The sequence below is a fragment of the Protomyctophum bolini genome (genome assembly GCF_963924005.1).
Source record: "Protomyctophum bolini genome assembly, chromosome: 9".
Classification (NCBI taxonomy): domain Eukaryota; kingdom Metazoa; phylum Chordata; class Actinopteri; order Myctophiformes; family Myctophidae; genus Protomyctophum; species Protomyctophum bolini.
The window spans coordinates 39,684,284-39,707,915 of NC_137870.1; the positions used below are offsets into that span (position 1 = coordinate 39,684,284).

Sequence of the window (23,632 nt, forward strand, 5' to 3'; positions counted from 1 at the left end):
GGAGCTGCGGCGTGTCACTACGAGACATAAGATAATTTTTTACCCTTCTTTTTTTTGCACACAATTATATTTGTTTAATAGTGGCGTCACTGGCGTGCAACATTCTTTTATCACAATTCTACAGTGTTATAGGTTGTAATAGTTTAATAGTCCTAGTGCTGTATATTTTGAACGTGGAGCATCGATACATTGCACAGTATAAGTAGTTGATTATAACGGCAATTAAGGCATAAACTATTATTTGTATTTCTAAAAGACATTTTACACGTCACGATATTATGTGATAATAAAATAGCAATATTTAAAATATGGTATAATGTTTATTATGTGATAATGTACAGAATAACAACATTTAATACTATCATGTGCTGATGTGGCATTGAAGAACACGCCCGCCCCGCCCTTTTCCCCGTCACATCCGTTCTCTGCCGGCCTTCTGCTTCCGGGAACATCCAAGATGGCGCCTCCCACTCCCCTTCTTGCAGGTGCTGCATTTTAATTCTACCAAGAAGCACATTTTATCGCACTTATGTCGCATAGTAATTTACCCCGTTCACATTGCGATTGTAGTGCAGGAATCACGTTATTAAAATGTTTCAAAATTGGTGTTGCTATGCTGGTGCCTGGTGAATGGCTTCATCATGTACATATGCCAACTAACTGAACTCATATCCGTCAACTAGCCCTACAAGCAGAACCCAATGCTAGGGGCTAATCCGTCAACGTGGTTTGAAATATATTAATAAGTCAGTTTAAGTAGCAACCATACGATTTTAAGTCGTATTAAATGAATATTCCTGTCTTTTATTGGGTCTCTCTGTGTGTGTGTGTGTGTGTGTGTGTGTGTGTGTGTGTGTTTCTGTCTCTGTCTCTGTCAACAGTGCGTGGTTCAAATGGGACCACATTGCTCTGCGGACCACCACTCTGTGAGGAGTGTCCCACCTTCCAGAGGTTTGATAAACAGAACCATGTGTTGACCATGTTGTCTTCTTATTTACTTTACTTTATTTGTTTATTTAGACGGGACAATGCATATTAATGGACATTACAATGTATGTTAATGGACATTACATAAATGCAATGTAAATACAGTACACTGGATTTAGCAAAAATGCTAATTTTCATCCTCAGTCCCCACATACGGTAAAACAAAACAAGCAAACAGTACCTTACATTAGGAAAAAAACATTGAAAAACATACATACACAAGGAAAGTACAAAGGTGTAAAGTGCATCTATATAATTTAGCAGCGTTTTTTAAAGACCGATATGGATTTGTAACTAAAGTAACTTGTGCATAAGGTGCAGCATTGCTTTCAAATAATACAGGATTCAAGTAATGCAGGAAATGCTGTCAAGTGCACTAGACTGTCACTATTAGACTATACATGTTATGTTCTCTATAGTCTATATTGTTCTCAAACCTTGTAATGTCAATTGATATATTTGGTCACGGACCCCCATTAACAGAATTCAAAATATTTTTTTCAATATTTGTTTATCAAAAATAGCCAATGTAGAATCTCGCAGCACGGCACGAAATGATGCGATGTGAGCTTGTAAATCTGCTATTCTTAATAGCCAACATAAATAGATGGTGGTTAAAATGATTGTGATGCTGCATTAACACATTTTGCATTACTATGTCGCTCCATGTCATTGATCGAATTGAATCCATCCATTAATGTTTCTTTCTGTGTGCCCTGTCTATCTATCTATCTATCTCCTCCTCATTGACAAACTCACAGACAGAGATAGCAATGAGTGTCAACAAACAACATTTTATTTTTATTTAACCTTTATTTAACCAGTAAAGTCACATTGAGACTGCGTCTCTTTTACAAGTGGGAACTGGCCAAGAGGCAGAAATAAAAATTACACTACAATACAACATCATCAAAGTTACATTTTGAACCAGCAAATACAACATCCGTAATACACCTTAAAATACCTATACATAAATACAACAAGTCACCTGACCTACTTTTTTCTTTTTAGTAGCAGGGCAAAATACACAATACAGTATACACAAATTCCACGAAATTAGCCGATATATAGGCATGAAAATAAGCTAGAACATATCCCGACATGTGCAAGTGTTGGATTGTACATCAAAGATGATTCTCTTGAAAGTTCTCAAAGGAACTTTCAAAGCCAGTTTTATTCTGGACTGTAGGTCATTCCATGACCAAGGGCCAAAGAAGGCCAGACATTTTTTGCCCCCCTCAGATTTAAATGCTGGCACTACACACCGCAGCCAAGCATTTGACCTGAGATTTAGGCCGTTTTGGACCAGGTCGAATTTAGATATAATATAAGAAGGCAAGTCACCCAGAATGGCTTTATAAATAAAAATGTGCCAATGTTGAAGCCTGCGAGCTGCCAATGAAAACCAACCGACTGCAGCATATAGCGTGCAGTGATGCGTTCTGAAAGGTGCATTTGTTATGAATCTTAGGGCCGCATGATACAAGGGATCCAATTTGGTCAAGGATGAGGAGCAGGCAAACCTATACATGGTATCACCGTAATCCAATTGGGACAGAAAGAGACCAATGACAAGTTTTTTACGAGCTGAACAAGAAAAACAAGCCTTCAATCTATAGAAGAAACCCAAAGTGAATTTAAGCTTTTTGCACAAAGAATCAATATGAAATTTGAAATTAACATGAGACTAACATGGTCACACTGCTGTGTGAACATCTCAGCATTAATGAAAAACAAGGGGGACAATAGAGCTGGGTGTGGCTGGGTGTTCTTAGGAAACACCTTAAAAATGACACAACAATAGGAATGTAACGAGTTCATCTCAAAGAAACCGTAGCTAATCTATTTGATTAGTCATGGTATGTTTGTGTATTGTGAATTGTCATAACTTGTGTCACATTTGCCATTGGCAAATGACAATGATAGGAGAATATACGTCATATGTGTTTAAGAAAACCGCCATGTTACGCCATGATGATGTATGATGATAAGAGCGCCCCTCACTTCACACGGGTGTGATTGTGTTGTTTCCAGGGACGACAGAAAGAGCAGACATGTGACCTTCAGTAAAGACGGCTCCTTGTTTGGATGGTGCAACGGAGACAAGTAACTGACCTACAACCCCTGTCTGGTTTTAGCCACGTCATTTCATTTATTTAACTAATTATTATTTTCAAACAGATTTTCCTTTTCTTTTATCCAGTATGGTTATATGTTCAGAGATGATTATTATAAGAATACAGTACAGCTATGCAACACATAAGACAATATCAATTAGCAGCACCATCTTTTCCAAATGACACCTTGTCAAGACCGCATAAACGACAATAAACAGTTTTATGTCTGTGTTGCCAGGGTAAATGTGGTGAAGGTGTCTGATGGGTCAGTGGTTTCGACCTTTGACCTGCCTAAAACATCCCAACTGGAGTTCTCCCCCCTCAATGCCATCCTAGCTACCTGGCAACCCTACACCAGTAAGTATATAATATACCAGTATATATACCGGGTCAAATCTAGTGGCCTCGGAACAGTCGCCACCAGGTATTCCAAAACGTAACCTGAGTAAAACTATGCCTAAATCTAACCTTATCCCTAAACATGACCAGTGGTGTTTTGGTCGCTATGCAGGGCACACAGCGTTTCAGTAGTACTTTTTCACTCGCATGCAGCCATGCACAGGTATGTTACGGATGTGCACGCAAACGTGTATCCCCCCTCGATTCAAGTAAATGGGAACCCCAAATGGCTACTTTTCATAACGGGTGTGCAAATGTATCGTCACACCTCACATACACGGTAAGCAACGCAGCATTTTAAACAATCTTTTAGTATAATTCAAGGCATTCCTTGAGAAGATTTACAAATAATAGTCTATTCCTATACAAACATGTTTCTTACTACTATTTATACACCTATAAACCTAAGTAAAATTAATATTAATCATATTCATTATGTGCGTGTGTATGTGACGTCATTAAAATACCGTTCCCCTAGAGGGAAAAAACCTATTAAACATAACCTCAGTAAAACTATGATTTCCCTAAACCAAACCTTATTCCTTAACGTAACCTCAGTAAATGGGGTGCATACTTAGTTTAGACTAGTCATTGGTTAGACATGGGTTAGGTTTAGGTGTGCTGCCCCGTGGGAGGTTAGGGTGAGGGTTTAAGATAGGTTGTAGTTGAAGGACTAATGACTGGTAAGCTTAACTTAATCCTAACCAGTGGTGTAATGGTCATCGCCAGTAAACCTAGACCACTCAGCACTGGGTACTTTGTGCATCTTGGAAAGTCTGGTGGTGACACAAGGTTAGGTCCCCCTAAATTGTCTTAAATCTAGGAGGACGTGCTCTAGTGTGCATTTTGTGTGCACTGTTTCGTTCCGTACCGTACCTGTGCACGTCACAATTATTTTGGTACACGGCAGGCTACTGCGTTTGTGGTTTCTCTTCTGGTCATTGACCTACTGGTCAATGATCAAAAACAGTAGACACTGTTGGTTTGTGGTGTCATACTGTGTGTGTGTGTGTGTGTGTGTGTGTGTGTGTGTGTGTGTGTGTGTGTGTGTGTGTGTGTGTGTGTATGTGTGTTGTGTGTGGACTAAAGATAGCATTTTATACAGAGTTATAGCATGTTACCTAGACGGCACTAGAATTGCATTTTGTGTAGTCATAGCACTTCATAGTATATATATAGTTTATATGTATAGTTTTTAATTATGTAGATATTCCACTGTTATGTTCTTAGCTTACGCGTGTTTCATGATAACTACTTTCTATTGTGATGTATTGCCATGCCTTTTTGTTATTGCTTATTGTAAATCGCTCTGGATTAAGAGCGTCTGCTAAATGTGTGTGTGTGTGTGTGTGTGTGTGTGTGTGTGTGTCTCTCTCTCTCTCTCTCTCTCTCTCTCTCTCTCAGAGAGCCAGGAGAGTGCACAGGGGGACCCTAACCTTCAGCTGTGGGACCTAGAGACAGGCAGCAACCTCAAGGCTCTTTTTCAGAAGAAGGTTGATTTATGGTGAGAACACTGCTATTGTTGACGGTGATGTCACTTGTGTTGTGTTGTGTGTTTTGTGTATGGTGTGTATACTATGGTAGCAGGGGTGTGCTAGTCAATTTGACCGTGGGCCAGTTTCTTTGTAAGTCATGATTTACTGTAGATGACGGGCCAGAACATAATCCTCTGAAATCCGTGCACCTCTAGATGTCCTGACTCTCTGTCAGAACTGTAGTTCGGAAAGCCTTTCTGAAGATGTTCAAATAGCGGAGATAAAAAAGAAAGAGAAAATACTCTTATCTCCATATTGTGTTTGTTATTCTAAATGAACACCCTACTTGATCATACAACAGCGTCACAAATGCATCAAAAGTTGTAGTCGTAGATCCACAAGCTTGCAATTGTGCTAGTCAATCTGCTACTTTTGCTATTTTTAAAATTTTGAATCCTGAAAAGTAACTGTTTTGGACATATGAGGTTTCCACCTGACAGAGACCTTATGCAATTGCATGATGTGCTATTGTATGTTATTTTAATAATGGGATGTTATCATAATGGTGTTGTTATTGTATGTGTGTTATTACTGTATGGCGTCTCACTGTATGTTGTTTTTAAGAAGAGTGTTATTTTATGATCTGTTATGTTATGTTATTGTACAGTGTGTTATTGTATGGTGTGTTATTTTCTCAGGTGTCCCAGTTGGTCAGATGACGAGAAAATTGCTGTGCGGAGCGTCAACAATGAACTCCACTTCTATGAGAACAACGACTTCAGTAAGAGACAACCTAGTGTTGTATTGATATATACCTATTACAGGACTATAGGGTCATAGAAAAGACTATAGAACTATATCAAATATTATTATATACTGGAAATAAAATAACCGTGTTAAGATTGTGATTTAGATAGCATATTATTTACAAGACGGATGCTTGAGTCACTCTTTACCTAGCCTCGGAAACCCAGACGTTTTTATTTCCAGGGAGAAAAAAGAAAGTCTGGGACCAAGTCCACTTCAATACAGCATACAGTAGCGCCAACTTCGATCACTCTCTGCTGATTTCTGATCGTCTGCACCTTTGTCAAATTGACGCACACCCGTACACACACACACTCTCTGTCGCTCTAATTAATTAGTCTCATGTTGCGCAGCTGCGTCTAGATTCGGCAGGATGGGAGCTACCTCGGAGCTACCTCCTAGTTGCGACTGCAACTTGTTCCTGTTCGCAGATGACTCAGCACTGCTGGTCTCGGACAGGAACAAACTGCAGGTTGAAAAAACCCTCAGCTCTGAACTCGGTAGAATCTGCACCTGGCTCGCTGATAACAAACTATCCTTACACCTGGGAAAAACTGAATCCATTCTCTTCGGATCAAATAGTAATCTCAAAAGGGCAGATGGCTTCTTGGTTAGAGTGGGTGACAATATTATCACACGGAAGGATCTTTCCGGTGATAACGTAATCAAAAAAGTCAATCAAAGAACAAGATTCCTTTACAGGATCTCCTCACTGGTCAACAAAAACACCTTGAAGTCCTTAACAGGAGCCCTCGTACAAGGTTTCTTTGACTATGCATCCACCTCTTCGTACCACAGCACCTCAAAGGCCCTTAAAACAGGCTCCAGACCTCCCAAAACAAACTGGTCAGGCTCCTACTTGGCCTCACCCCCCGAACCCACCTCACCCCTGCCCACTTTGACAGGCCGGCATGGCTTAGGGTCGACGACAGAGTACAGCATCTTGCAATGGGTCTGGTCCACAAGATTCGATACACCACCAAGATACCCATGTACCTGTCTAAATACTTCCTTAATGTAAACGAAGTCCACACCCACAACACCAGAGGGAGTGCAACAAACCATGTACAACCCAGATTCGGCACAAATAAGGGACTAAATTATTTTCGCTCCTACGTATGCCACCAAAATGTGGAACGCCCTACCAACAGTCATTAAGACATGTGAATCCCTTGACTCCTTCAAAACTGCTCTCAAAGGGCACCTACGGATGGCTGCAATTCGAAACTGGCCTTTGTAAAAGCTGAGTTTTTATCTGTATTGTACTATGTTTTTGTATGGACGTGGTGTTGGGTGCCTGCACATATGCACACATGGCATCAACGCATGGTGTTGTGTGCAGGCGCCCTGCACTTTGTCCTTCTTTTATCTGTTGTACTATGTTTTTGTATGGACGTGGTGATGGGTGCCTGCACATGTGCGCACATGGCATCAACGCATGGTGTTGTGTGCAGGCGCCCTACACTCTGTCTTTCTTTTTCTTTTACCCCCCTTTTCCCCTCACTGTTTATGTATTTTTTCCCTTTTTGCTTCCTATATGATGAATTCCTGTTCTGTTCTTTAACTACATAGAAGTGTCTATTTGTTTGTCTCTAAATGTTTTGATGAATTGAACAATGTGGACCCTGTTGTAAACAAGTGTAAGGCTTAATTGGGTCGTCCACTCACAGTTAACAGTCTTTGTATTGAGTTTGTGCTTGAAATGTACTGTAATTCTGCAAACTGTTAATACATATTTCAATCAATCAATCAAACCTATGCCATAGAAAGCATAGGCGGAGCCTAGCCTACTGTTTACCTGGTGGCATATAGTCAGAGCCGGACTAACAATGGAACTAGGTGGAGCTTAAGCTGCAGGGCCCGGTACGAGACTATAGGTACAGCTGTTGCTTCTTTCGAAAAATATAACGCAACATAGGAACCCCCGCTATTTTTTTTGGTCTTCGTCTGACAGTTTCTGTAGCAGTTTTCTGGAGGGGGGGGCAGTCGGTTTGGGGGGGTTCCCGACGGCTGCGCGTCGCTTCCACCTCTGACAGAGGGGAAGCGAGTAAGCGACGCCGTCAGAAGCCCCCTCGCCAGGAAGGCCCCCTCACTCAGATCTCAGACGGACCAAATTGCGACAATAACATACAGCCTATGTAAAGAGGAATATAAACAAGACCTTGGAGCAAAACTTCATATTTACCCTGCTCTAATACAACAAAAGTGTGTTCTTACATCCTCCATTTCACGATTTCAGCACTCGTGAGTAAATTAATTTAATTGCCATTATGAAAGTTTTCAGTGACGTTGGACACAGGTTGCATTGTCGTCAATAATTAATCTGTCTTTAAAACGTTCTAATGTTAATATAGCATATTGGCATTGTCTGTTGGTGCACACATGTTATATGGACCATGTAACAACATGGTCAACAGCACTGTTTGCAAATGTAGCTATTATTTTGTTGGCCACAAAGACAATTTAGACAAAACATGCTGCTGCCTGCTAATGGAGCTTGTAGGCTAATTATTTTTCGGGGAAATTGCAGATAGTTTAGCACTAGCAGACTGAAGTTGGAAAGGCTGTGCCCAGTGCGGCAGTGCCTGATGTGTCTTGTGTGTCTGCAGGCAGCGCAGGCAGCAGTGGATATGCGCTAAACGCATGCATGTTAATTAATTAATTGGCTGAATCAGTAGGGGCCTTTTGATTTGGTGAAGCGCCAGGGCCTTGAGAGGGGTTAATCCGTCACTGCATATAGTTACAAGGCACATAATGTTATTTAGATGGCATGTGGTTTAGACAAATTCATTTATCGAAGTGGTGTAGTAGACAAATAATGGTCGTACGGCAAGATCACCACAATTGTCTGAATTTATCATTCCACTAGTGTGACATTCTGACTTGTTGTTCTATCGTAGACATGCGAGCAGCATTAAGGGTGTGGTATTTGACTGTCTGTTTCAACCGTAAGATTTATCAAAGCTCAGACCAAATGTACGCTAGGATTTGCTGTATAGGATTGCTTGATAAATCCCACTTCTAAAATATAAGCTACATTCCATTGATAAATGAGGGCCACTGTAGTTCCTCTCTACATTCTATTTATGTGATTATTTACATATATTTTAAAAGTTTCTGCTAAATGCCTAAATTGTGATGATCCATTTAATTAAAATACCGGCTTTATATCCCATTGTACTAGTATTGTAACTGTAACTGTTACTACCTGTGTTCTCAGACACCATCGCCAACAAGCTTCACATGCAGAAGGTGTCAGACTTTGTTCTGTCACCAGGAGGACATCCCAGTAAGGTAGGACAACATGCATTGTAACTAGGCCTGTCACAATTATCACATTATAATCTCTTGGCTAGTAGCAAATATTTGCATGACAATCAGTCGTGGACTCGTGACAGCCCTCATTGTAGCCGTGTGAAGTGATGTAATGTGGTGTTGCGTCCTGTAGGTGGCGGTGTATGTTCCAGGTGTGAAGGGGTCCCCGTCCTTCGTGCGTCTCTATCAGTACCCCAATTTTGGAGGTCCGTCTGCAGCCCTGGCCAACAAGAGCTTCTTCAAAGGAGACAGAGTGTCCATGCTGTGGAACAAAAAAGGTTTGTGTGTCAAAGATTAGTCACTAGTATCCACACATGATTGTTCCGGCACAAACCACCTAGAACTCCAGTACGAGGAATAGTTTCACTGCTATACAATTTGTATTCGAGATATAATTATGGCATTACAAAGGGCCGGTCAGTCACACCAAGCACTATAAATATAAATATAGATATCGTTTTAGAAATTCACACACAAAAAATAAATAAATATGTAAGATGGAATACATGACAGCCCAGCTTCAAATGAAGCTTCCTTACTTCAAAAAGAGATGGGAGTTAGTGGCGGAATATCTGGAAGCAGAATCTACAAATGACGCTGCCCAGATACACTAAATTAAAAACTAAAAATATAGATACCTTAAATTAAAAACCTCCCATATCACAGTGAAAAGTAAAGTAATTATGTAATTATCCCCAAGGCACTCTCAAGGCAAACAATACGATACTATATATTACTATGTATTTTTGTTTAGTTTTCTTTCTTTTTCTTGTAATGTCATTTATTTTACTTGTACACTTAAAAAAAGAAAAAAGAACGGAGAGAAAAGGAACATATTTCTGGAATATATGTAATATGAAATGAAGTTGCCTGTAAATTATTTTATAATGGCAATAAACAAGTTCAAAAAAAGAAATTCACACAAAGACTGTGTGTGTGTGTGTGTGTGTGTGTGTGTGCGTGTGTGTGTGCGTGTGCGTGTGCGTGCAGCATCAGCGGTGTTGGTGTCCACGAGCACCGAGGTCGATAAGACCGGCGCGTCATACTACGGAGAGCAGGGTCTGCACTACGTGGCTGTCAATGGAGAGAGTGCTGTGGTCCAACTACGTTAGTACACACACACTGCTGCACTTTAACCACTTTCACTGCCAAGAGTAAATGATTATTTAGTTTAGTTTGTCCATACCTTTTATGTAGTCACAGAATATGTATGTGCCGTTCGCTCTGTGTTCGCGAGATTGTCGCATGAGAAAAAATGTGTCTCTCCATCTTCCAGCTAAGAACGGTCCTATACTGTATATGACATGGTGTGGTCTGAGTATATGTGTTTCTTCCAGCTAAGAACGGTCCTATATATGACGTGGTGTGAATGTGTCTCTCCATCTTACAGCTAAGAACGGTCCTATACTGTATATGACATGGTGTGGTCCGAGTATATGTGTTTCTTCTAGCTAAGAACGGTCCTATATATGACATGGTGTGGTCCGAGTATATGTGTTTCTTCCAGCTAAGAACGGTCTTATATATGACGTGGTGTGGTCTGAGTGTATGTGTTTCTTCCAGCTAAGAACGGTCTTATATATGACATGGTGTGGTCTGAGTATATGTGTTTCTTCCGGCTAAGAACGGTCTTATATATGACGTGGTGTGGTCTGAGTATATGTGTTTCTTCCAGCTAAGAACGGTCTTATATATGACATGGTGTGGTCCGAGTGTATGTGTTTCTTCCAGCTAAGAACAGTCCTATGTATATGACGTGGTGTGTCATGTATCTCTCCATCTTACAGCTAATAATGGTCCTATATATGACCTGGTGTGGTATGTGTCTCTCTATCTTACAGCTAAGAACGGTCCTATATATGACGTGGTGTGGAATCCAAACTCGTCAGAGTTCTGCGTGGTTTATGGCTTCATGCCGGCCAAGGCCACCGTCTTTAACCTCAAATGTGACCCCGTGTTTGACTTCGGCACCGGGTCCAGAAACGCTGCCTACTACAGGTGAGGAAATGAAACGCTGGCTCCTCTTCGTCTTCTTTTTTTTTTTGTGTGTCGTCTTCATTCTAATTCTTACTATTGAAGGTGTTGTTGATTCTGTCCAGTCCTCAGGGTCATATCTTGGTGTTAGCTGGGTTTGGGAACTTGAGAGGACAGATGGAGGTTTGGGATGTGAAGAAATACAAACAGGTGACAAAGTACAGACAACCTGTCTTAATATCATGTATGTATTGATGCATGCAGGTTTCTATAGTCATGTATGTTTGCACCGCAGTCATATGTACTGTATGCATTTATACATGGAGGCTCTGCACGTGACTTCACCGTACCCGGATGTTAACTCAACTTTCTCTCTTGACAGCCCATATACATCCAAACACAGAAGTCCTTTCTGATTGTATTATTAGCAACATTAAATTCACCAACATTGCAGCTGTACGGAAGGCTTCAATTATCCTCTTTCTATCTGCAATGTTTTTGTTTAATAAAAATCCACCATAGACATATGAACTACTTTCTGAAATTCAGTGCAGGTGCTTATTTTTGTAAGAGTTTGGAAGCACTCGTTTTAAATATCGAAACGTCCTGCTGCCGCCTGCATTATGTGCAATTTAGAAACGAGGTGGCACGCAGGACGGGTGAGTGATTTCCAGTGAGCGCTTCCAAACTCCAAAGCTCCCAAACTACTGAATGTTTTGCCACTCACTCTAGATGAGGGGGCTGTGTCCCGGTCGAAAAGTGATGCAGTGATATTATATCATGTACTGTATGTATTTATGTATGCAGCATTATGTATGTATGGATATATGCAGTATGTATTAATTCCTAACCAGATGTGATGTACATGACATCACCACATGTCATGTACAATTTGTACATATTAATGTTCTGTATATACAAGTCTGGTTTCATTGTACTGTCTGTATGTATTAACATGTGCAGTGATGTCACGTATGTATTGCTGCTGTACGCAGGTTTGTAAGCCCCAGACTCCAGACTGTACCTTCTTCTCCTGGTGTCCAGACGGCGAGCACGTTGTCACGGCAACCTGCGCTCCACGGTTACGCGTGTCTAATGGGTACAAGATCTGGCACTACACCGGCTCTGTTCTCTACCAGCAGGTAATGATAACGCTAAAACACACACCTGTGTGAAGTGAGCAGTGCAACTGTACCGTGTGGTGGTCTCCGAGGGGTTCTCCGCAACACCCAGACCCCCAGGAACGCGCCCAGGGGGCCGGCACGGTTCCGGCGAGCTGCCCCACGTCCGAAACGGTCGAGAAATGACGGAGTTATCGTGGTGCAGCTTTCCGTGCTGGGACGCGTATGCCGTACGGGGAAGCATACACATACATACATAGTGACAGTCACACACATTTTTGAGCGGTGCCTCAAAACTGAACATAACACAATCTATGCTCGAGAAATCTCGTGTTTAGGTATTAAACCTTCCAGTGCCAAACGTGAGAACACGAGAAATGTTAAATGAATATGAATCCAGAATGGATTAATATTAATGGATTAGTCGCTAGGCAACGTTACTTGTGACGTCATTGAAATCCCAAAACTCAGTAGCTCAATAAAATATTAGCGGTTAGCATATTAGCCTTTCTAACGCTAGAGAAAGGGATCCACGGTGGCTCGAAAATGGCCAATTTACTACTTCCGGTTCTCGGAGTCTTTTTTCGTGCATTCTGTTGGCACTGGCCCCACAGTGCCGGGGTCAATGGTGCCATGGAATCGGTAATATGTTGAATAATAATACCTTTTAAATGTATGCAACGACAGGTTTCCAATGCATTTTAGTTTTCTCCCCAATGTATGTTAATTTCCGTCTTGAACAATGGAGCGGAGGGTGTTGAGCAGTGTTTTAACTCTTTGTGCCAAAGGTTTTCATGTTCATTTGTAGATCAGTTGAAGGATTCTGTGTAACAGGAGGTTTTGTGGCGTTTCCAGGAAACCCCACAAGGCGCGGAGCTGTGGCAGGTCCTGTGGCAGTCCTTCCCAGACAACGTGTTCCCTGAGCGACCGGTCAAGTACACGGCCGCCCCCAGTGAGCTGGGCAGCACGGAGGCCAAGCCAGCACAGGCCTACAGGCCACCAGCGCTACGCAACCAACCAGTCACAGCCAGCTCCAAACTGGTGAGGAGGAGCATAATGGGATAGGCTGTGTTGTGTTGGTTGGTCTATAACACCGCACGTGTGTGCTCTTTACTTTTTATATATACTTTATTGAAAATTACAACTGTGCAAATAACGGTCCAGTAAAACTCCTGTTCTACGAAAACAAAATCTCGAACACCCCATATATGACAGCATTCATTGTAATTTACCTTAATTTTAAACCCAATTTGTGGCATTTTCCCCCACACAAAGCTAGACCTCTGGAAGCGTGTGCCCTTTCCCACAACATGGCCTGAGTGATCACATCCTATACACTTTGGGCTATATCTTACGCCACCCCCTTACGCCTTATCCCTAAACCTATTTGCCATTTTTCACTATTTTGAAAAACCTTTTAAAATAGTTAAAATAGCTGATCTACTAGCTCACAACGTGTCGATGTAGATCGGCTGGTTGAACTATTTTAAAAGGTTTTTCAAAATAGTAAAAAATCACACCCGTGTGAACTGGGTGGTGCAACTCCCCCCCCCCCCCCCCTCTCTCTCTATCTGTCTCTCGTTAGCAGGCAACAGTGCAGCACTATCTCTCTCTCTGTTTCTGGCACAACAGCGCCACTTTTGCCCCTACTGCTACTCATAGTCACACACAGGTTAACATTGCTGTTCCTTGGAGTTGTTGCACTACTCAAAAATGGAAAATACGTTTAGGATAAATACGTTTAGGCAAATAACTGACACGTGTGTGTGTGTGTGTGTGTGTGTGTGTGTGTGTGTGTGTGTGTGTGTGTGTGTGTGTGTGTGTGTGTGTGTGTGTGTGTGTGTGTGTGTGTGTGTGTGTGTGTGTGTGTGTGTGTGTGTGTGTGTGTGTGTGTGTGTGTGTGTGTGTGTGTGTGTGTGTGTGTGTGTGTGTGTGTGTGTGTGTGTGTGTGTGTCAGCATGAGGAGGAGCCCCCTCAGAACATGCGTGGTGGAGCGGCTGGAGACAACCAACCTTCCAAAGCTGCTCTGAAGAACCAGAAGAAACGAGAGGCCAGGAAAGCTGCTCGACAGGTCACACTCAATTATACAGTATGCACACATACAGTCTACAGTATACACACACAACTGACAGGGGTCCCACCGTCATAAAGTATTTTGAATTTGGAAAAGAAAACATTTTCCAGTACCGGAAAATGTTTTGAATTTATCAAGGGTCCTGGAAAAATTGTTATACGTTGTTTTTAGCTATTGGTTTGGATAATAAAAAAAAAAACATTGCACGAAATATGTAAATGATTTGCCAAACGGGAAGTGTGATTGCAGCCTAATGTGTACTGAACATGACAAAAATAACAGATCTACAAGCTCACAACGTGCTGCAGCGTGATCCTATGCCCTAGGATAGGTGGTGTAGCAAAACATTTGGAATGGAATTATAGCTATTCTATGCTTTATTATTGCCACATTGCCTGTCTTTGGGCATTGCACATAGGGGTAAGAGACTCATTATTGTGCTGAATGGTTGTTATATAGGCCCAAATTGGGTTAAATATTCTAGAAAGGTTTTGAAAATGAATTGGTAAAAATGTGTGGGAACCATAGACTGTAACAAATATGGACAAAGCGTTCTCCGGGTCTAACATGAACGTAAAATGAAGCCTGTCAGTCCTTGTATTGTAAGTCGCCATCTTTCTAGATCCGTTTTGGCCCAGCTGGCCATTGGCTGGCCCAGACAACGAGGCGGGACTTCCCCCCTTCTTCTCTGTTGGTTTTTATTTTGACACGAGTGGGAGGGGAATCCCGATCATAGACTGTAACGGTAGCCACGCCCCTCAGAACATACGCTGCTTTATGGTAATTTTTTTAATAAATGGGACCATCATTTTCCAAAAAGAATATTATGACATTAGAAATGAGACTTTAAACTAGTGATTGGAAGCAGAAAGTATTCATGACCATGTTTATTAAGGTAATACAGTCTAGGTGAAGTTGGGCCCAAATACATGGACTTCTATGGGGCTATGGGACAGCGCCACAACAGGCCATTATATGAAAATCCCGATTTCCTCAGTGGCTTCACAACATATCTGTCTGACTGCCCCCCTGGTGGGAACCCTGAACTGAGACTGGAATAACTAAGCGACATACGGCATACACACTAGACAGGTCTTCAAGTGTGAACAAACACAATTTCTGTCAATAAATCAGCCTCTGGGTATATGTGCTAAAGAAATGATGACAATGTAGGCATAGCTTTAAAATTATGTTTAATGTTTTAGGACGCAAAGCTGGAAGCCCCAGAGCCTCCGTCTGACTCCACCCCCGCCGCCACAAACAGCCAATCAGCAGCACCCACGTCTGGTGACCCGGAGACAGACAAGAAGATTAAGAGCGTAAAGAAGGTGAGCAGTAATGAAGACTGTACCAGGTGGTTGGACAGAAACGGTAATGAAGACTGTACCAGGTGGTTGGACAGAAACAAATGAGCAGTAATGAAGACTGTACCAGGTGCTTGGACAGAAACGGTAATGAAGACTGTACCAGGTGCTTGGACAGAAACAAATGAGCAGTAATGAAGACTGTACCAGGTGCTTGGACAGAAACAAATGCCCCTTTCTATCACGTTTTCTTTCTCGTGTCGCTGTATGCCCTGCAGCATGGTCAGGTTAAGGGCTGCACACACCGTCTGCGAACGCCGCGCGTCAAAACAGCCTCCTCCGTTATTTTCAATGAACCTATCGCACACCGGCGACGTCCGACGCGCGTTCACGCCTCGCCTGACGCTCCGATACGCCACTGTTCTATTTCGCCTGTGCCGCGTCGCTGTGAACCCGGTGTGTGTCGGGCTTGAGATGGAAACAAATGGCCTTTTTGTGGCCTTTTGCTGTATGCCCTCCACCTACAGTACTGCATGTCAGAACAGGAGCGAGTGAGTAGGTCTGTAGTGATGGGCGAGAACGCACCCTGCTGTCAAGGTAAGTGCTGCACTGGATTCATAATACAAAACATCACGAGAGTGATACGAAATCCAGCTTCGCCACAATAGTCGCTTAATCTCCACTGTGATATTCAAAGCCAAAATTGGAATTGAATGGACAATTCTATCAATTGCCAAGCCCTATACAGTACATGTCTTCTGTTTTGTGACTTGCAGAAGCTGAGAGCCATTGAGGAGTTGAAGGAGTTGAAGGCCTCTGGTAAACCCCTGCAGCTAAACCAGGTCAGTGTGTGCTTGTGTGGAAAAACTACCTGAATATTCTGAGGGTCAGTTTCCTCTCATGTCCAATGGGTTTTACGGATTAAACTTCTCAGTCAACTGATTTCAGTAATCATCAATAATAATAAATCACTGCAAGCTTACAACACGTCGCAGTTGTGAGAATGTATTTCTTTTTGCTTTAATCCATGTGGTTTCTCCCTCCCCAGCTGGAGAAGATGCAGAAAGAGGAGCAGCTGTTGAAGGAGCTGGAGGAGCTGGAGTTGGGAGAGTAAGGAGTACGTCTCCTCCTCCTCTCTGCTCCTTTGCATCAACAGAACGCTGTATCTGAACCCTCACCTGCACCTTCCTCCTGCACCAACACCGCCAGGGTTGTGGGTTCTATTCCCCCGTGGGGGGGGCATGATGGCTAGAGCAAGACGCTCCCATCGCCAGCTACACAGGAATTAGAACCCCCAACCCATGAAGTGTTGGTGCCTTGCTCCTACTGGTACAATAGGAGCAATCATTTAGAGGCTCCTGTCCTCACTCTGGAGGGCCCCTGTGAGGGTCCAGAGCCCCAGGTTGGGAGTCAGGATGATACTCTGATAGGTGATGGTTTAGATCCATGTGGAACATAGGATTATTATTTTTTTGCATACATATCTCTGTAAAGGTCAATTTATGCTTTAAGCGACAACTGTCAAATGGCGCATGATTACACTACATCTCTCTCAATGTTTTGAGCGTTCATATTGTCCGCGATTCATCGACATCACTACACATTTTAAACAAGGAAGAGAATACCTTTCAAGAGGTACACCCTCTGAGAAGTTCTCCGTGGTTTTGACCTCAATTTCATACATTTCAACGTCAAAGACATTTGCGCAAACCATAAATTGACCTCAGGGGGTTCATGAACGGATCTACCATAAATATTGGCCACTAGTCTGGAGATCCTCAGCTGTAACTAGCGTTGCCATTAAATGTATTGCTGAAGTTAAAAAAAAAAACACATGATACAAACCGTAAACCAAGGTTCCCTTGGATGCCAGAGGGTTTTACTGCTACTGGTTCTAAATTCTAAAACTTAATTTCTTCACTGTGGGGTAGAAACCTTGTATGTCCAAAACAGGAAATGGGGAGGGGGGAACTGTATTCCAATGGATCCTAGTTATTTAGTCACAAGCTCTTGTTTATATTGGTAATTAAGACGATTGAACCATTTTCAGCTTAGGGTCCCTCTTGGGCAAAAATGCCGTAATGATTATGCAACGCATTGAGTTTGTAGATGTGCTATTTTCTTTGACACTGTCATATGAACAAATATAAAAAAGGGCACTTATGGGGGGGAGGGACGTAGATAGATGGACATACAAGGTTTCTAGTCTACTCAACAATGTTTGGTCAATTAACATAAGAGCATTATTGCTATGCAATGTTATGTACAGATAATGAAGCAAAGTGAGGCTGTGTCAAATATAGGGTTTGTAAATGACACACAATCCCAAAGCTTTCAAACTGCTGAATACGAAGCCAAACGTGAATTTGGTTTGGAGCCACATGGGTTGGTTGTCAGTATTTAGATTGAGAAGAAAATCCCGAAGGGAACTGAATCCAGACCTGTTTCAGGCCCTTCACTGCAGTACTGATGTTATTCTTAAACAGTACAGCAAAAAGTCCTTAAGCACTTCTTCATCCATTTGTTATTGTTTTGTTTTTTTAAGGCGAATTGCCTTTGTTGAATGCTGAATGGTTGAATAAAACATGCAATAAATGTTTTATATCCAGGAGCTTTTTTGGTTTGCGTTGGTTTTATTTGGAGTATAAGGCTATTAAAACAGAATTGTATACTTACTTGATTTACAAAGACATGAAAACAAAGTTAATTCAATACAACTACATTTTATGTGTACCGCCCCGGTAAGAACATCCAGTTAGCTGACCCCAAGGTGGGTTGATTTCACCCAACACGCAATAAGAGTACCTGGGAGAGCATGCGGTGATCTACGATCAGGATACCTGAAATTTATGTAATATCACAGCCATTCTAGGTCTACTGTTATGTAAGTAAGTAGTAGGTAAGTGTCTACTGTCTAGACTCTAAAATAAAGGGACGCCCAAATTCTCATGTGGCTCATAACTTTGAATTGTTACTTTATCCACAAGAGGGCAGCATTGCATCACTTCAGATATGAACGTCAAATTACAAATGAGTTGTCTTGTGTAGACATTAGACTGCAGTTGTACAGTTGTTTGTGGTTAAACTTATGATTATCTGGGGACCATTTTCCATGTTAATAATTCATATTTAGTAATAGTGTTCCTATTTATCTGTATCACAATAGAAATACATTTGTCAAGCCACAATGTCATTTGTTTCTTCTCTTTTGATCCTCAAAAGGCGTTGGAGATGGATAGGCCATACTCTCCGAAAACCAGCCTCAAACACCACAAGGCAGTCCCTCAAGTGGAACCCCCAAGGGAAAAGAAAGAGAGGTCGGCCTGGCGCAGAGACCTGGAGGCCGATGCGAAAACTATGGGCCTCACTTGGGGACAGCAGGAAGTGTTGGCTGAGGATGGAGATGCTTGGAGAACTCTTGTTGACGGCCTAACCCCAGAAGGGGTAATAGGCGTAAGTAAGTAAGTAAGTTTTGTTCCCACAAAAATCACTCGACATCATTCAAATATTAGTGTTTTGCCAATGATGCAATATCATCAGGTTGGGAGATAGACAAACAGGCAGACTGACTGACAGACAGACAGACAGACGGATGGACGGATGGATCAATGGATAGATAGATAGATTAGATAATCTGATATTATACTTAACTACTCCTCTTAAACAAAATAGATGTACATCTTGATCATCCATTAGTGATTTTTATTGACTAAAACACTAATGGATTTTAGCCACATAATGACCTCCAGTAGACTCCGGCAGTCAGACTCGTTAGCAACAGATTGATCAGACAGTGTGTGAAATGTGAATGAAATTATGCAAACATTCATTCCCTCTTCTGAGTATAGAGCTGGATGGAGTAGCTGTGAGAAGGGCTCGCTCATTCTTCACAGCTTGACTGTGACAGCAACAACTTGTCAACATTGGCTTTGTCACGTCCACCACTAGTGTGGTTTGAGGCCGCCCACAGCTCTCACGCACACACTCACACTCACTCACTCACTCTGGGGACTGTTCATATTTGGAACCACGTCTGATTTCCCTCCTCTCTGCAACTCTTGTGTTTATACAGGAGGATGCGACCACATACTGTATAAGTTTATATATCTGGGGGAAATTTGACAAGAATGTATCCGTGCATGACACATACTTCCTGTGGGGGGGGGGGCCAGTCCCAGGCATTGTTTGAACTTTTAATTGTCTTCTCCCTCCTCGGCTCCTCCATGGTCGAGCAGTGGGGTTCGCACAGCAGTGTCACAGCGACCACATTCCGAAGATGACACTTTCTTTTGTGCAGGAACAGTGGTACGTTTCATGCCAGACCTTTTACCCCCCCCCCCCCTCCCCTCCCCCCCTCAGACTGGAGGGTGAAGGGTCAAGTACCAAGGAGCCATTAACATGACCTGTGACCTCTGACCCCGATGGCTATCATCCCATTTTGTTGGAGCCATCATCAGGAGGCACCGGCTTTAATCATCAGCCCAGCACACAGGCGACACACAGGCTTTATTCAAGCATATCAGTGCCGGCTTGGGGTCACTGGTAATAATCTCCTATGTCAGTGTTTCGCAAACAATGGGCCGGGAGTCCGGGACCCACTCAGAAATGCAAAAAAATAGAAAACATGACTACTTTTACGTAATAGTGAACATAGCCGATCATGTGTTGTCAAGTTTGTATAAGAGTCCCCGGGGGAGAAACCAAATGTATAGCTTTTGGGCCCTTTTGAGCTGAAAGGTTTAAGACCCGGTGTTCTGTGTCAGCTAAGAACGGTATACCCTAAATCTCCTTTCCTCCTCACATCACTTCAGTATGTCTTTCTTCTCATCACCTTCTATCTGGTGTGAACTGTGGGGTTATCAGGATGCTGCTGAGTTAACTATGGGGGCAACGACATGTTACGCCGGGTCAGCCGTGTGATGTCCAGTTATCAGGAACAGGAGCATTACTGAAGCAAACTGGATGAAACAGAGTGATATAGAGAAAGAAGAATTAACAGAGAGAGTATCATAATCAGAATGGGGAAAGGGTGGGTGATATATAAACATATATAAACATGAACAATATAGAAAACCGTGTAGAAGGTATATGAATTTGCACTTTGGTATGGATTTTAGGCCATACCTTGCTGACTGGCAAAACCCTTTTTTGTTTATTTTATTTTCTGCTGTAGGCTACTTTCGGCAGCTTCATTTGATTGTATTTCGTGAAGTTTTTATTAAGAAAGTCACAGTATTTGTATTTTTTTGCACTATAAATATCTCTGTATATGTGAAAAATGCAATACAGAGTAACATAATAGCTGGAATGAGGAGGAAGGGAGTAGAAACAGTAACAGAGAGAGCCAGGGGTGAACCTCGTTGTTGGACTGTGGTTTGAGACATTTTTTCCCACAGTGCTTTGGGGCAGAATGGTTGGGTGGGGGGGGGGGGGGGGGTCAAAACGACAGGGTCGGCTCCCAGGAGGTATTAAAGTCTTCTTCGTTTACTCTGGTCTGCTTTTCCCGACATCCAACTTCCTCTTTTCACTTAACACAGTCCCCATTAACGTCCTGCCACGTAAACAGCCACGCTGGGACTGAGGCTGACGGGGTCAGCAAGCCACAATCACTCACAGCATCCTTTGTTCTTTGATGTCTCTGACAGAGCCAGTGTGGCCTTTGTGGTCTTTAGGTTAGTGCAAACCTGTGAACACCTCATAGTGTGAAACATGGTGAGATGTGTGAGTTGTTGTGGCTATATGGATGATGATGATGACCCTTGGCCTTTGCTCTTAGGGAGATGTCCAAGGAGCTGAATTATGAGAGAAATGCAAAAGACACAAATGTAGGTAGGGTCAGGTTCAAATGACGGCAATTCGAGCACCAAGGCTCTTCTATCTTTTTCACAGAGAGCTGAATCTGCCACATTAAGTTTTTCAAAATCTTTCAAAACTTTAGCCGCATAGGCAGGTTGTGAAATGCCTGATCAGCAAGTCCCATGTTCGATTCCCGGGCCGGCTGGACCATTTACTCTGTGTTATCATAAAACCGGCTACTCTCTGAATTTCATGTTCCAAAACAGCAGATCTACAAGCTCCCATCATGTGATCATGATGCAATGTGTTGTGAGTTTGTAGATCGGCTATTTCGAATAGCCAAATTGTAAAATAGGAGATAGGACTTAAGCATTTAAGTGACAATAGAGTGACAAGTCTTCATAAAGGACAAGGGATAGGATCAAACAGGATGTGTCCTCCTTACTCAAATTCAAATCAGCCTCAAAGTCTTAAATTCTCTAAACAAAACGGTCATAATCTAGTAATACTAGTCACTGCATTCTTTCATTGTAGCAGTTGACAAGCCAAGCTAAATTGAGGTTATTTTAATGTGCGCATTGGGAAAAGGGTTGGCCGTTCTGGAACTGTAAACCACGAAGCTTCTGTGAATAGTCAGGTTGAAGTGGTCCCATGTGGACGTTAGGGTCCCAGTCCTGACCCTGTGTCTCTCCCACTCTCTCACTCAGACACACACGCACACGCACGCACGCACGCACGCACACACACACACACTGAATTTTGTCGATGTAAACTCTCTGCCCTCCTTCCAGATGAGGGATCTGTACCTTGGTTCATATTCCTGCATTTACAGTCCAGGAACTGCTAAAGAAATAAATAAATCTCCATCCACATGATAAATAATCTTATACGTACGTCAGAAATGGGAAGATATAGAAATGAAACCAAATTTGGTCAAAGAGGAGATGGCAAAGCTTGGAAAGAATGCAACTTGAAGCTCAGGCTGAAGATAATGCAATGCTACACACATACAAATACAAAGCACATACGGCCATGCCTCAGTTATTGCCCCAATATGAATTAATTAATTAATGCATAATCTTCATGATTTGGTTATCAATTTTCTCTTGACATTTTTGTCTGGGACTGTTCATATTAAACCAGCTCTATAACATTTTAATTTAATCAAATTTAATTGTGTCAATTTTATGGTGGTTTTAATGTAACTTGTGCAATTGGGGTGGTTGCATTTTGTCTCCCTGATCTTCTATTGAGACATAATTTAGATGGTGTCAATGGTCATGTCTCACCTAGACAGAGGATCTGACTTGAATGGACGTGATGGACAAGATTAAATTTATCCCCTGAGCAAGCAGGCAGGTTCTAATAGCTTAAAATAATGTCAGCACCGGGTTCAAATCTGGGGTAGAAGAGGAAAGTTACATAGTGCAGCTTTAATGTTATCTTTGTGGGATAAGAAGACGTGAAATCAAATAAAAGGCCAGGTTCTAAATTATCATGACGGCTGATTTATACTTGACTGAAAATAGCAGATCTACAAGCTCACAACATGATGCACTTTGAATCTGCGATGCGTTGTGAGCTTGTAGATCTGCTACTGCTGATACACGAAATGGGAAAAAGGTGTATTGTGCCACATGGTATCCATTTGCTACATCAACCCATGCAACAAGAGTAATTCATGAAACATCATTTATTAGGTGCTAAGATTGGTCAGCACACTTCTTTCATTTTTTGTTTTTACAAAAACACATTCCTGACATTTTGTGATTTCCATCACCATTTCAAACAATTGTATAGTTTCAAACAATTGTATAGTCATTAGTCACTCAGTCTTTCTTGGCTCTTCAGCAATGCCAACAATCCACTGGCATCTTCAGTTCAGAATGCCACTAACATTTTCTGAAAGGCTTTAAGATTACCTGAGGAAAATAGGTCTGGAAACAGTCTGGTCTCTATAACAATATCATTCAAAAACAAAACCTTAAAAAAAAAAGAAGAAAAGAAAAAAAAGAAGATTCAGAGCATTGCCAATACAAACTTACACCGTGATACAGGGCATATGAGGATAAAAGCAGTAGTTAGTTGGGGTAGATGAAACACTTCACCTTTGGTTTGGATTCTCTGCCAATATACATCTATAGAGAATCGATCACTTGTCTTCAAGTGGATAGTGTGATAACCTAAAGACAAGTAATAGGGGACTATTTGAATAAAGGATATTCTAAAAAGAAATAGCACAAGCTACAACTCAAAATCCCTT

The 23,632-nt window shown here is 42.0% G+C and overlaps 1 protein-coding gene across 2 annotated transcripts; it reads left to right on the plus strand.

Annotated features, from left to right (window-relative positions):
- The first annotated feature begins 433 nt into the window (after positions 1-433).
- Positions 434-18,184, plus strand: LOC308320730 (eukaryotic translation initiation factor 2A-like). Of its 2 annotated transcripts, XR_013964555.1 has the most exons (18): positions 434-485; positions 882-951; positions 3,022-3,093; positions 3,343-3,461; positions 4,908-5,007; positions 5,677-5,759; positions 9,006-9,079; positions 9,234-9,378; positions 10,091-10,207; positions 10,942-11,098; positions 11,200-11,284; positions 12,070-12,216; positions 13,051-13,236; positions 14,153-14,266; positions 15,475-15,597; positions 16,350-16,415; positions 16,622-16,807; positions 16,960-18,184. XR_013964555.1 is itself a non-coding variant. In XM_080771380.1 (17 exons), exons 1-17 carry the CDS (start codon positions 458-460, stop codon positions 16,685-16,687), a joined length of 1,752 nt encoding a protein of 583 aa, XP_080627506.1. In that variant the 5' UTR covers positions 434-457; the 3' UTR covers positions 16,688-18,184. The 2 variants fall into 2 exon arrangements, 1 of the variants encoding a protein (XP_080627506.1); XM_080771380.1 differs by having other exon boundaries at positions 16,622-18,184.
- The last annotated feature ends 5,448 nt before the right edge of the window (positions 18,185-23,632 follow it).

Bases quoted from the DNA above. Each gene is read 5' to 3' on its own strand.
- LOC308320730 (XM_080771380.1), top strand. From the start codon at position 458: ATGGCGCCTCCCACTCCCCTTCTTGCAG. The intron at 3,462-4,907 runs GTAAGTATATAA...TCTCTCTCTCAG, and splicing joins TACCTGGCAACCCTACACCA to AGAGCCAGGAGAGTGCACAG. The intron at 14,267-15,474 runs GTCACACTCAAT...TTAATGTTTTAG, and splicing joins CCAGGAAAGCTGCTCGACAG to GACGCAAAGCTGGAAGCCCC.